General features: G+C 39.8%; 1 protein-coding gene across 4 annotated transcripts in view; it reads right to left on the bottom strand.

The window, feature by feature from the left end:
- LOC140478768 (AP-2 complex subunit mu) overlaps window positions 1-15,140 on the bottom strand; it is a 74,126-nt gene that overhangs the window by 13,693 nt on the left and 45,293 nt on the right. For all 4 annotated transcript variants that reach the window (XM_072572119.1, XM_072572121.1, XM_072572120.1 and 1 more), the window contains 4 exons: window positions 12,016-12,151; window positions 9,100-9,241; window positions 7,762-7,881; window positions 6,058-6,193 (listed from right to left, as the gene is read on the bottom strand). In XM_072572119.1, coding sequence (XP_072428220.1) covers window positions 6,058-6,193; window positions 7,762-7,881; window positions 9,100-9,241; window positions 12,016-12,151 — 534 coding nt within the window. The remainder of the gene's footprint in view (window positions 1-6,057; window positions 6,194-7,761; window positions 7,882-9,099; window positions 9,242-12,015; window positions 12,152-15,140) is intronic.

The raw sequence follows: 15,140 nt of genomic DNA on the forward strand, positions 1-15,140 counted from the left end.
AGATATTAACAGGAGAATTTAACAGATTCTATGAAAACAGTGCAGTCACATTCAATCTGCATAACTTATTTAGCTTAAACAGCAATAACTTTAAGGTTCTGTTATTAACTTCAATAGAATGCAGTAATCAACACTATAAAAGGTCATGCCATAAGGCTTGTCCACGTGGAACTGTTTAAATTTTCATTGTGGGCTCGTTAGCATTTCATGCTGTTGGATTTGAAGACTGTATCAGCTAGCACCCACCATCGCTTGATGGGCCTGTTGTAGTGGTTACCTAAAGTTAAGGTGGTATGATCAGATTGAGATTGTCAGATCCTCAAGGCCATGAAACTGAGTCATGGATGATGGAATCATATAGAACTACATGAGGCCATTCAGCCCATTATTCTTGTGCCAGAACTTTTAAAGAACTATCCAATTAGTTCCATTGCCATACTTTCCAAAGCTTTATCATTTTTATTTCCATTATGTATTTACCTATTTTCTTTTGAAAGTTAGCAAACTTATTATGCGCTTTCAAAGGACTTTCAGGAAGTTTATTTCTGGAATTATAGAATGTCTCCAATGTTATAACCAGCCTTTCAGTGAGGTCATTTCTATGCAGGTCCTCTCAAAGAGCAATTCACTGAATGCCACTCCTTTGCCTTCTCCTGAGTGAACCTTTCCTTTTCAAATAATGAGATCAAAGTAACTTGCTGCATAAATAAAATTCGCACCAACCTTGTTCCCTTCACCCATCCCTTGACCCTCTCCAGTTCTTCAACCTTGGTCCTCTGGTTACTGACTCTACTGTCCAAGAAAGGTTTTTCTTTATTTATTTGAGCTAAATTCCCTAACTCAGGGACTTTTAAACTGCCCGAATCTTCTTACTCTGTAGAAAAGAATCCCAGTTTCTCCAGAGCCTCACGTGACCGTGTGCCTCAGTCCTGGTACCATTCTAGTAACAAGCCATATTTTGGATGGAATTATTCGGTTGTACCATTTCAATATACAGAGCGTTCAGTAAAAACTTTTGTCCAGCACTGTTGACTGACTGGTGGGTGCCTCCTAAATCAGGACACCGAGATAAGCAACTTGAGAGGGTAAAATGCTGCCTCACAGCGCCAGAGACCCGGGTTCAATTCCTGCCTCAGGCGACTGACTGTGTGGAGTTTGCACGTTCTCCCTGTGTCTGCGTGGGTTTCCTCCGGGTGCTCCGGTTTCCTCCCACAGTCCAGATGTGCAGGTCAGGTGAATTGGCCATGTTAAATTGCCCGTAGTGTTAGGTAAGGGGTAGATGTAGGGGTATGGGTGGGTTGCGCTTCGGCGGGGCGGTGTGGACTTGTTGGGCCGAAGGGCCTGTTTCCACACTAAGTAATCTAATCTAATCTAATCTAATTATGAGGGCATGCAAAAATCTGTTGAGGTAGGAGTTTTTCATCTGCCATGATATTGATGGAACCTCTCAGCATGCATTAAACATTCCATACAGCTTCCAAGACTCCATGGAACTTACTCATACCATCTAGATCGTATAAATATTGGGCATGCCACCTCTCAATCTTGAAGAAAAGCCTAACTATTTCTAAGGGACAGGCAGATATATTTTAGTAAATAAGAGACCGAGGTTATCGGAGCAAGCGGGAATGAGAAATAAGTTGCAGTCATTTTAGCAAGGTGGTCAAGATTATAACAAGAGTAGAGAAGATAAACAAAAAAAAGAGCCGTTTCATTAACTGATGATACAAGGACTAAGGGACTCTGAAGAAGTTAGTGAACTTGACACATTGTGTTTCTCTCTCCACAGATGCTAATGGACCCAAGTTTCATCAGCACATTAGTCCTAAATAAAAACAACAAAGCTTTCATGTTTTGGTCAAGAGGTGCAAGGAGGATGTCGCTATATGAGCAGGTAAACCAAGCCTGCACTTCATCATGGGGTATGTATTATGGATCAGTATAAGGATCTACAGAATCTGTTTGGTCTATTGTGGTAGAGGAAAACTACTTACGGGTTTAACTAGAAGCTTATGTATTTTATTTTATTCACTTGCATTTACTGCCATCCCTAGCTGCCCTCGAACCATGGTGGGAAACAGTCTTCTTGCACTGCTGCTGTCCATTTGATGTTGACACACTCACACTGACATTCAGGAGAGTGTCACAGAGTCAGAGGTGTACAGCACGAAACATGGACCTTCAGTCCAACTCGCCCATACCAACCAGATACCCTAAATAAATGTAGTCTAGTCCCATTTGCCAGCATTTCGCCCATACCCCTCTAAACCTTTCCTATTCATATACCCAGCCAGATGCCATTTCAATGTTGTCATTGTACCAGCCTCCACTTTTTCCTCTGGCAGCTCATTCCGTAATGCACCACCCTCTGGGTGACAAAGTTACTGCTCAGGTCCCTTTTAAGTTGTTCCCTTCTCGCCTTAAACCCATGTCTTCTTACCCTATCCATGCCCCTCATGATTTTATAAACCTTTAAGGTCACCCCTCAGCCTCAGACATCCCAGAGAAAATAGCCCCAGCCTATTTAGCCTCTCACTTTAGCTCAAACCTCCAAGCCCTGGCAACATTCTTGTCAATCTTTTCTGAACCTTTCAAGTTTCACAACATCCTGCCTACAGCAGAGAGATCAGAATTGCACACAAGTGGCCGAACCAATGACCTTTACAGCTGCAACATGACCTCCCAATTCCTATACTCAATGTACTGACCAATAAAGGCAAGTATATCAAACACGTTCTTCATTATCCTATCTATCTGCGACTCTACTTTCAAGGAACTATGAACCTGCACTCCAAGGTCTCTTTGCTCAGCAACACTCCTCAGGATCTTAGCATTAAGTATATAAGTCCTGCCCTGATTTGTCTTACCAAAATGCAACACCTCACATTTACCTAAAATGATCTTCATCTGCCACTCCTTGGCCAATCTGATCAAGATCCCATTTTATTCTGGGGTAACCTTCTTTGCTATCCACTACACCATCAATTTTGGTATCATCTGCAAATTTACTAACTATACCTCCATATTCACATCCAAAGCATTGAGCAGTGGTGCCAGCACTGATCCTTGTGGCACACCAATGGTCACAGACCCCCAGTCTAAAAAGCAGCCCTCCACCTTCTACCTTCAAGCCAGTTCTGTATTCAAATGGATAGTTCTCCCTGTTATTCCACAGGGCCTAACTTTGCTAAGCAGTCTATCATGAGGAACCTCGTCAAGTCTCCTAATGAATTAAACAAGTTTCATCCTCAATAGTACCTTTGGACAAGCGCTAAAAAGTGAAATGACAAATGTTTTTGCTCCTTTAAGCATGGAACACAACTACAATGCCTACAGATAAACTATTCAATTGAAAGTGGCATCATAACTTTACTAATGTCAACCATTTGCAGACATGCACAACTCCCACTGATCCAATAACATGCATAGACCCTGCAGGAAAAGGTTACTACAGATGCTGGACTCTGCACTGAAAACAAAATGCTGGGAGACCACAGGAAGAGGGGGAAGTTGAGGAGAGCGAGAGCGCGCGCGAGAGAGAACTAACGTGTCGAGTATAGATGCCTCTTCATCAGAGTTGAAGTGAAGTGTGCAGTGGATAGCTTATGTTACAGTTTGGGGGTGGGAAGGTGAGTTTAGTCGGTGTAAGATGATGGTGAAACGATGTTGATAATTCAGATTAAAACCCGCTATGTTTATTATCCAAGCGTCATAAAATCAGTAATTCAGGCAAAAAAGGTAACAGAGGCAAAACATGCAAGACTTAAGGATGCAAACTTTGCGAAGCAATTCAGAGAAGGTTTACTAGATGAAGGGTAGCTTGCCTTATGAGGAAAAGGAGGACATCGAGGCTTGAATCCACTGGAGTTTAGAGGAGTAGAAGCAAGTTGATTCAAACTGAAGATCCTGAACAGACTTGACAGGGTGGACATGGAAAGAACATTGTACACCCCAGTCCTTTGGTGGGACAGTCTAAAACTAGATGGTCACTATTTAAAAATAAAGGTTCACCCACTTAAGACAATGATGAGGAAAACATTTTTTGCACAAGGTCCTAAGTCTTTGGAACCCTTCCTTAAAAATGCAGTGGAAGTAGAGCCTTGGAATATTTTGAAGGCAGGAGTGAACAGAATCTTGGCAAGAGTAGAAAACTATCGGAGGAAGGCAGGAATGTGGATTTCAGGTCAGATCAACCATGGTCTTATTAAATGATGGAGCAAACCAGAGCTGCCAAAAGGCCTACAACCGTTTCTAACTTGCATGTCTGTACACTCTTCCATATATTTAAAATTCAATTAAATGTTCTAGAGGGGTAAGTATTAATAATCAAGCTACATTTTTTTTCAAAATCGATCTTGATGGTAAAGTTGATCAGGCAGCAGTAAAACAAAGAATAGCATTCAGGACAGCATGCAGAAGCTTGCTGAATCGGCAAAAAAAAATGGCACTCTCTCAGAAATATGGGCTCAATTTGTAAACCCAGGCAGTTGCCAAGAAATAAACTGTACACAGCTCTTTTCTAGCAGATGCCAATTCCCAACTGACCGCCGACATATTGAACCAATAACATACATGGAGATTGAACAAAATCACAACACAGTGTACTTCGCTCAATGCTGGAGAGTCAGGATTAAAGAGGAAGGATTACAACAGCAAGGTCAGATTTGCTTCTCAAGTGAGAGCATTAACCAATTGAATATCAGCTGTTCAAGTCAGATAATTAGTGTAGCTTTACTGAAACATTTTGTTCAGCAGAAAATCAAACTCAGATCACACCCCAATCGTAACTTGTGGTGTAAACCCCATAAAAGCATGACATACCAGCAAAATTATCCTCTAAATAAACCAAATATGCTCTCCAACTGAGGCTTAAAAATACTCATACTCTCCTCCACATCTCTTCCAACTTAAATCAGCATCTTCTGGTTACTGGTTTTTCTGCCAGTGGCAACAGGGATTCTTGTTTTGCCCATTACTCTGTCAACCTCCCTCAGTTATGAATGCCTCATGTAAATCTCCCCTTACTTGTCTCTATTCTAAAGGATAAACATCTGCTGTCTTTCACATTTCTGATACCATTTCAGTAAATCATGGCACCAAAATCTGGCAACCTTCCTAAAAGGTAAAATAATGTTGAATGAAATCTCACAAGAACTCTTGACTACAGCGTATAACAGAGAAATAGTTGCATTTGTTCAACAACTTTCAGGGTATTTCAAAGCAAATCAAATTTTCAGTTTAGCAGTTCTTACCCTGTCAGCAAGCACAGTAACCAAACAGCAATAGCAGACGACCACTAACTGCAGACCATGACCAATATGGTGCTGCACGTGGTTCACTGTTATCATGCTTGCCTTTCAACTCCAGTATGCAATGCAAGGTGACATTCCAGTGTAAAAGCTGAGCAGCACTGCATCTTCAGAAGTGCCCTCCGTTAGCTGAACAGTTAAGCCTTGGCCCTGGACTACTGAAACAATAAATACCATGCTCAATACCCAGTGCTCTGGCAAATATTCATTCTTTAACCTACATAATTGAAGAAAACCTAGTACCATTTTGGTCTAAACTGCTGCCTGGAAATTACATGTGGCTTTACATACAATTGCAAGTGACCACAATTCAAGAATATTTCAATGGATGTGAAGTGCTTTGCCAAATCTTGTGGTTGTGAAGGTACAAGCACAAATGGAACACCTTTCATAATCATTGTGACTAGAACCGATAAGGAGATAAATGGCTAGAATACAGAGATCTTTTGTGAAAAGCCAGATAAGATAAAAAAGTTCAGTTAAGCATTTCATTAGAGGATGGTGCTTTCTACAATCCTATAAACATTGACTTAAGTAATGCACTCAGGTGTAGTAAGGAAGCCTGAGACAATGCTTGAGCACTGCAGAAAAATAAAAAATGATCAAAGTTTATCTTGATTAATGCGAGAGCTGAATTTATTACATCAATTTGTGCAATTAACTCTAAAACCTCAAACATTGTAAGGCAATGCACATAAAAGCTAAGGAAACATGAAGAAAAGAGTAACACTGTGTGGAAATCCTTTACCTCAATCTTCTGAGCCAGCAGGGATGGTTTGAAGTTTGATTTAATCACAACTTTCACTTCAAGTTTAGTGCGACCTACTTCTCTGACCAATGGGATCACACGGAATGGCAGGATGATATCTTTAGTGGTTCGGTACCTCAAGAAAACAATTCAATATTGAACAAACTGGTTGAAAATAAATGCAGAGTGTTTTCTCTTCTTGACTCTGCCCTCAAGGCAATAAATTTTCGAAGTCTTAACAGGATTATGGCTCTTCCCTCATCCCAAAAACATTATTTGCAACACCAACCCATTTAGTTGCTTGATCTTTTACAGCCAGAACAAATCACTGCTGGTGTAGTGAAACAATCATTGATCCTCACAAGAAAGGAAAATGAGCCAAATGGTCACCCTTGCATGTACTTTGCCTATGGTGAACTGAATTCTCTACACAGATTAATAATGCACTGTTATTGTCAGTTCATTAGGCAAGCTGTACACCTAATGCTTATTTCAGAGGGCAATATCAATACTTACCAGCAACATGCTGATTGCATACTGAACACAACTATGCTAATCTGCAATTTTAGGATAGTAAGGTTAGCTTTTATTAATTAAAGTGAACGTTATTTAATCTGATATTTTTCAGGAAACAGCTGCATATCTTTCTTGGTTCTTTGGATTAATGTTAATGTCAAGTCACTTAAATTCTCACTACTTCATCGTATGATGATATTAACTGTATCAGAGATGCTGTTAAACAGTATTTATGAAGCATGTGCCTAGTTGCCTGAGTGATAGCACTCAAGTAGGAATTAACCAAGCACTTCAATTCTGAATATCAGAACATAAACAGAAGTAGGCCAGATGGCTTGTAGAGCCTGCTTTGCCATTCATTAAGGTCATGGCTGAGCATTTCGTGGACTCAGCCCCACTTACCCACCCTGCTCACCATATCCCTTAATTCCTTTGCTTTTCAAAAATCTATCTTTGCCTTTAAACATTCAACGAGATAGACTCAACTGCTTCACTGAGACAGTGAATTCCACCGATTCACAACCCTTGGATGAAGAAGTTCTTCCCAAACTCAGCCTCAAAGTAAGGGGGAGCAGATTTAGAACAATGCCAAAGTTCTTAGTTTCACCCACCAGGAGAAACAACCTCCCTGATTCTATCTTAGCTATTCTCTTCATAATTACATATGAATTTTAATCCCATTATTACTTTAAGGTAACAAAAAATGTCCTACATGCACATAAATAGTAAGAGGTTGGGTTGGGCCTAATAAGGTTAAAAGGGTTAAAGAAATTGTGCAAGGCTAGTACAGCCACAGACAGACAGTCAGCATGAATCCAAAGGACAGAATATCCCAAATCTGTGACATAATGACTCCAATTCTAATTAATGCTGACAGTTTATTAAGTGACCTAGTTTAAACTGGAGCAACAAGTCAGTCAACAAATTTACCTACATATCTTATGTTCAAACTAAATTTTCTAGAGTATGATGGGAAGAGAAAACAAAATCATATTGTTTTATCTATCAAATTACTTACAAGAATTTGAAATTCTATAACAAACCAGTTTCAGCGTTCATTTACAGTACCAAAGCAGTCAAATGCTTAGAATCAGCTGTACAAACATGAAAATTCCTTTGAATTCTGAAGCTATTCCCTGCACATGCTTTCACCAGCCCTCTTTGTTCTCCACATTGCTGGCTACTTACCTCATAAGTTCATATTCTCCATCTGGTGGGATGAAACTAATGCTCCTTTCAGATTCAAATTTGCTGAGCCGCACACATTGATGGAATGTACAGTCATCAATTGCTATAGATTGTTTACCGCTGCAGACAAAAAAAAAAGAGACAGGGATAGAAGTATAAAATAATCTCATGTACAAATAAGGACAAAATTAAATATCATAGCCAGATCTCTCCCTTTGCACAAAGGTGAAAGCATTACATTGCAGAGCCAAAGATGACAAACTTAATTCATAACTTACTCTATTGGACAACGATGCTAGCTGACTCAATAGATACAGCCACTCAACTGCATATTAAGACCAGCGATTTTGTTATCAGTTTCTGCTACCAACAAGAGGAGGTATGGATCAACACAAAAATAAAACAAAGATCTGCAGATGTCAAAAATCTGAAACAAAAGGAAAGTGCTGTAGAAATTCAGCAGGTCTATAAGCAACTGCGGGGTGAAATCAGAGTTAATGCTTCAAGTCCAGTGACTCTCCAAACTTCTTCAGTTCTGATGAAGTGTCACCAGACTTGAAGCATCAACTCTGCTTTCATCCTACAGATGCTACCAAACCTGCTAGATTTCGACAACAACTTCTGTTCTCGTTTTAGATCAAGTTAAAAATCACAACACTAGGTTCTAGTCCAACAGGTTTATTTGGAGGCACTAGCTTTCAAAGCGCTGCTTTTTCAGGTGAAGCAGCAGCACTTCGACAACTAGTACCTCCAAATAAACCTGTTAGACTATAACCTTATGTTAAAAAATTTTTAATTTTGTCCACCCCAGTGCAACACAGGCTCCTCCAAATCACGCTTTAGATCAATACAAGTTCAATATACTTTCAATAATGGAAAGCATCAAAAGACCAGAAGTAAGCAGATCTATGTAATAGAAACAGCCAATCATATTTTTGATTTATTCAGCTACTGGTTACACAATTGCTGATTATTTGATTGATTTCTCTTCTTGGCAGAAATGCATGGAACTAGGACCGCACACATTGTGAAGTTTAGCACAGGCACCAATATCATTTCAAAAGATATCCAAACATTTCAGGATTTGATTGCAAAGCTTCTAGGGTAATGTGTCAAGTTCATACATTAAACATCTTATTGGATGCTAGTTGTAAAAGACATCAGGATTTACCCAATAAAAATAAACAGTTCTCAAAACCCACCTTACCATCAAATTTCACAAGGGATTAAAATCAGTCAGGAATTAAAATAAGAGCAGAGCTTTCCACACAAAACCTCTATTGTTATGGGTAGTTTGAACTACAAGTTAAATGTTCTCGAAGACTTCATATTCCTAACCTTTTCGCACTCTCGTCAGCAGTTCCTTTGCCTTGCTTCTCGATAACAATCTTGTCATTCATCCCAAACTTGCATTCTGGCATTCCGCTCAAGTAACTCTTCATTACTACCCTACCTGAGACATGAGCACTTAGAACCTGACCTGAAACATGAAAGGACACAGGTTTCAATGTGGGAAGCAACATTTTTTAAAAGATCATTTGCAGGTAGGGACAGTGCAGGGAGAATGCAGTCACAGCATCTGTTATAAAATAGATTAGAAAGTGTAATTAGTTAAAATACATCAAAATATTGGCAGACTAATTGAAGTCTGTGTCTCATAGGTTGACACATTGTTATTTTGGGTTCACATCCTTTATCTAATAATTATCAGGGAATTATCCTTAAATTTCAAATTTTTACGTTTTTGCAGCATTTCTTTTCCTCTCTACTGGTTACACTGATTTTTAGCACAGGCTGTGTAGCTTTAACTGGATCTTTACACCCTTTCCATCTAGTTTATCACCAAGAGCTACTTTCGCCTTCAGTCTCCTTTCAATACTCTGATCCTCTCACCACCACTGACATCTTCATCTATGTCATTGTCATCTTGGGGAGTAACTCCTTCAACTTGAAACCAACCACTCACTCCCTGTCAAAGTTCAGATTCCCTTGTGGACTCAGACCTATAAGCCTCTCGGTTTGTCCTGGCAACCGTACTCTTTAATCGCCTGGAATAAAAACCTCTTATAGACAGTTAAGTTTAAATTTAATTTTAGTCTTCCCCTTTATTTACCAATAGCATCACTGTTACAACATAACGCTAATACCTATTAGCCAGGCTAACTAAGGTTCTAAAACCTTTGGGCAACAGCTCTTCCTTTATAGAGCCCTCACAGGGTACTCTCTCCTTCTGTCACAAACAGGATTTCTTCATACAAGTTTACAAAAACACTGCACATTCTTAATTAGACAGATAAACAGTGGAAAGGCAATAACTTGTGAGGAACAGGAGTTAATTGACAGGTCTGTGTGCACTTAACCAATCAATCCTCCAGGCCCTTAGCCATCCATCAAGTGAGAAAAACAAATCCAGTCAAGTCAGGCACTTGTTGACGAGGTAAGTTTCTATCATAAAGAATTACCAGTGTAAGCTAAGTGGGAGAGGTCATAAGTTAACCTTGCACAGCTTGCATATCAGATACTATTGTTTTCCAAAATGGCTTCTTAGTGAAGAGGGCAGACTTTGACCATAAAATGGCTTCCTGACAGATTGTATCAGAATCTTTTCAATGTTAGGTTTAGAATAATTTTTAAGCTAGAAGCAGACTCCTGCTTTTTATCTTAAGCACTGAATCATTTTGTACCTGAGACTGAAATGTTACCCTAGGGTTGCACTTTAAATGATTCATTAGACTCGAGTTAAAACATGTTCTCTTTTCAAGGTTGTGATTCAAATTCATTAAGACATAAGATCTGACTAGTTAGAGTGGGGCAGTCATAGTCTGTAAAAACAGCAAGTAAATTAAAATTTCAATATTATCTTTTGCAGAGTTTGCATTTCATCATCAGTGACGGCTACTCAAAATCATCAAGTCCCAAAATGAAATTAAATTCAGTCCACAGCAAGCAAGCACAAAGAGTTAATTTTCTACTGGCTTCAGCAGTCTCAGCGGTAAAATGGTCTCTCTCTCTCATGTCCTTTTGAACTCTCAAGTCAGGGACTGTAACAGAAAAATGTTTCCCCCTCTGCATGGTCTAGCTTGCAAAGGGAATAAGAATCCATGATAATTGATAGGACAGGACCGTTAGTTACAAGGCTTTTGACATGCTTACAAGATGATCAAACACGGTCATTAATTTCAAAAGGGAACAGCCGTGAATGTTATCACTTTGTGTCTGTTTACACAGATTCATTGATGTTGGCAAATGTTCTTAATTGCCTTAGAGCATCCTGTTATCACGATGAGAATAGTGTTTTTATCTTCTGCATATCCTGGGTTCTCCCTTTTGTGGCCTGATGCCTCCCTGCCTTTCGGCTTATTTTCTAGTGTGCAGCAAATGTATTCTATAATTCAATATTACATTTTAGTCTAAATGGTAAGAACAAGTTTTAAGCCTATAAACTGTCTCACCTCCCCTGCCCTCCCACCACAAACCAAATATATCCATGCTTAAATTCCTAATGCAAATCTCCACTGCATACATCCAAAGTTCACCCATCAGTTCTGATGATGGATACACTAGCTGAAATACTTTAATTAGTATTTTCTTTCTAGAGATGCGGATTTGTCAGCTCTATTTCCAGCCACAAATCTGTACTTAAAGCAACCATCACACTCAAACTAATATGCTAGGCCCAATTTGGTTTTCTGACACTGACCAAATAGCATTTGTTCAATGTGACAAATTAAGGCAGAAATGCCTATGTATTTCAACAGGTCTTTAGCACATAAAAACACACATTGCCTACCAACTTCTGGATTTGTCAGCCCTTGCCATTTTTAGAAATCAACTATGAATCAAGTTAAATACTGCACAAAATATTCGAAACACTGCCAACACACATTTCTTCAAATGGCCCAACCATAAATATCTGGCTTCCTAGACTTTTGTCATCATTAAATGAATGCTGGCTCTATAAAGATAACATTGAAGAGTGGGGAAGGTATCAGCAGTGTCTACTAAAAAGGTGTTGTTCTGAGCTAAAGGACAGCATGCCCATGACACTGCATTGCACAACAGTCAGAAAACTTGACACAAATACAACTTTACTGTGACCCTAACGATAGTATAACAGCCTCAGAATTAAAAATACACTACATCAACTTGAAGTATGGCATTAGTAGAATTTGTTGAGTTAACACGGATAGCAAAAAAAGGAAAGAACTGAATTTCACCCTCAGATTATAGTCGTAGCACCTATGTATCACTTACCTTGAGGTGACATTAGCAGGTTGACACTCTCCAAAACATCCAAGAATAACTCATTTCGCCGGTACTTAATTCCTTCACGCCTCCATCCAATCTGTCCAGTTACCTGGCTGGTGATCTGTGACTGTTCTTCCTTGGTCTGGAAGGAAGGAACATTTGATCTCTCTCAATTCAAGATTTAGAACTGGACTCAGAAAATCTTTTAAAATGACACAAGGTTACATCAGCTCAGTAGTCAATTGAACTTGTAAACCTGAATAACTAAATACAGCAACAAAACATTACACTGTTTGAGATCTCAACACAATTTCCCCTAATTAAAAGACTAGGTCCAAAGTTCAATTATTCAAGACATTCCCACAGCCAGTTTGAAGTGCCCACCCCCAATAAGCAAAGCAGAAGCAGGCAGATTCTCCTACCTGGTGCTATAAATCAGGTCGACAGTCACAGGTGGAGAAAAATAAAGCATTACAGCAGGATTAGAACCAGAAGTGCCACACGCAGGGTTAACAGGCAAGCAGTCAGGGAACAGAGGATTTGATTTAAAAAAAGAGAAAACAAATTAGCTACAAGAGCAGGTGCAACATTGAAAGTACACAACTTGTATTAAAACAGTTCTTCATCATGTCTCAAAAGGACTCAATGCAGTTTTTTTTAAACACATGCAAATGGATGTTACTGCAAATCTAAGGCAAGGACTACATTAAATGATTATATAATTTCTAAACCACTTAACACTAAATCTCAATTCCATTGCAATTATTAGCCATTGAAGAATATTCAAGACATATCTTTTAGAGAATTGCTCATTCAGAAAGAGAAATATACATGCCATATTATTATACAGAATGGATGAAGAGCATGTACTTCGACTAAAACATTAACATATTTAAAAAGCTGGCAAGTGTTAGGCGGGAATAAGCCATCTTAAAGACACTAGCACTTTGCTGAATTATCTTTACAAAACCAAAAACTAAATTTTCACTCCACGAGTGGAAGAGTGCATGAGAGAAAAACAGGAGTTCTGACAGAGTTACCCAATTGAAACATTAATGCTGCTTTTCCTCATACAGATGCTACCAGACCGGAGTTTTTGCCAGCAATTTCTGCTTTTGTTTCTGATCTTCAGCACTGCAGTTCACTATTTTAGTTTAGTATTTAACTCGATGCCACATCTTTTCCAGATATTCCCACCTTGACAAAATTCTGCTGCTCTCTCTGATGGAATTTCCATTCTAACCTTTCCTCTAACCTAACCGTACCCAACTCAGACTCATGCTACCTGGATTCTGACTGAAGTTTCATCTTTCATGTTTTGAATTTACCCAGGATTACAGATAATTCTGTGATATACAATGGTCCTCAGATAGCTGTTCCAGGCATATCTGGAGATCTGAACAAATGAACTGCCATATGCACTCACTCAATCTCGTTCTCCATCAGCACTGTCTCAGAGCTATCATGCTCTCTAGTTCTTATGGGGGATGGGCAACACAGAAACAGGCAATTAAACCCAACTGACTAGTCATAGAGTCACAGTCACAGAGAGATACAGCACGGGAAACAGACACTTCAGTCCAACTCGTCCATGCCGACCAGATATCCTAACCTAATCTAGTCCCATTTGCCAGCACTTGACCCGTATCCCTTTAAACCCTTCCTATTCATATACCCATCCAGACGCCTTTTAAGTGTGGAATTGTACGAGCCTCCACCACTTCCTCTGGCAGCTCATTCCATACACACACACCACCCTCTGTCTGAAAAAGTTGTCCCTTAAGTCCCCTTTAAATTCTCCAGCTTGTTCGACATTCTAAGAAGCTTTTTCTCTTCCTTTCAGGCATTAAGGAATGCAAACTGCAACTCAGACAGCCACATTCTTCTAGAACCTTCCTCCTCTCTGACTACATCTTTTCTGCTGACCCTGCCTTGTCAGGTATTTACCATCCCTTCTGACTTTCCACACTATAAATGCTCTTTGTTCTGTTCTCAACAAAAGACTTAGTTTGATCCCCCTGCACCCCACCTGAATATATTTCTGGCTAGACATGCCATTGAGCATTCAGTCGCTTTCACCTCTGTATCCATTTGTTTCTGATGGGAGTCCTCTCCCCATCCTCAGGAAAGCAACCAAAAAACACTCCCACCCCAGTTAAACTCTCTTCAAAAAAGTGGCTCAGTGGTTAGCACTGCTGTCTCACAGCACCAGGGTCCCAAGTTCGATTCCAGCCTCGGGCAACTGACTGTGTGGAGTTTGTACATTCCCCCAGTGTGTGTGGGTTTCCTCCCACAGTCCAGGTGAATTGGCCATGCTAAATTGCCCATTGTGTCAGTGCATTAGTCAGAGGGAAATGGGTCTGGGTGGGTCCCTCTTCGGAGGGTCAGAGTGGACTGGTTGGGCCGAAGGGCCTGTTTCCACACTGTAGGGAATCTAATCTAAAAACCTTCTTCCTTCTGATGCTGCCAGAACTGCTGAGTTTTGCCAGCAATTCCTGTTTTTGTCTCAGATCTTCAGCATCTGCAGTTCTTTGTTTTATATTAGAGAAGATGGAGCACTTGCATAGTTCTCCTGCGTCCAAAGCTCCATGAAACAGAAGTCCCTTGCCAGTAAAACATTAGGTGCAATTTCTCATTGAGAATGGCTTACAGAGGTAACAAAGACTGCTGCTTTTTTAAAAAAAAGCTTCTCACCCTTATTTTCTACTTGTACGGTGAGAAACAAACACTGCTTCTGACAGGTTGACTTCCATCAAGTGTGTTACAAACCTGGAGTGTCAGGAGAATCTTTTGATCTCTACAACGTGTGTCCATGGAATCGGTCATGCACCACCTTACAACAGTCTAACTTTAGAACCAGAAGAATTCATCTGAGCATGGCCATTTCTTAAAACTTTCTACACGAACACAAATTGCTAGGTGGCAAGAGGCAAATAAGAATGCCAGCCATTGAGTTTATCTGCCACCAACCCAGTGGGATAATGATAATGGGGGTAACAGCCCTTATCTATCAAGCCTGCTATGTTTATGGTTCAACTTCCAATTACCTATCATTTCAACACAAGTATTCCCTTGCCAACATCTGTTTCAAGCTTGCTACAGTGCTCCAACGACGCTCAGTGCAAGCTGGA

Source organism: Chiloscyllium punctatum, chromosome 6 (assembly GCF_047496795.1).
Source record: "Chiloscyllium punctatum isolate Juve2018m chromosome 6, sChiPun1.3, whole genome shotgun sequence".
Taxonomy (NCBI): Eukaryota; Metazoa; Chordata; class Chondrichthyes; order Orectolobiformes; family Hemiscylliidae; genus Chiloscyllium; species Chiloscyllium punctatum.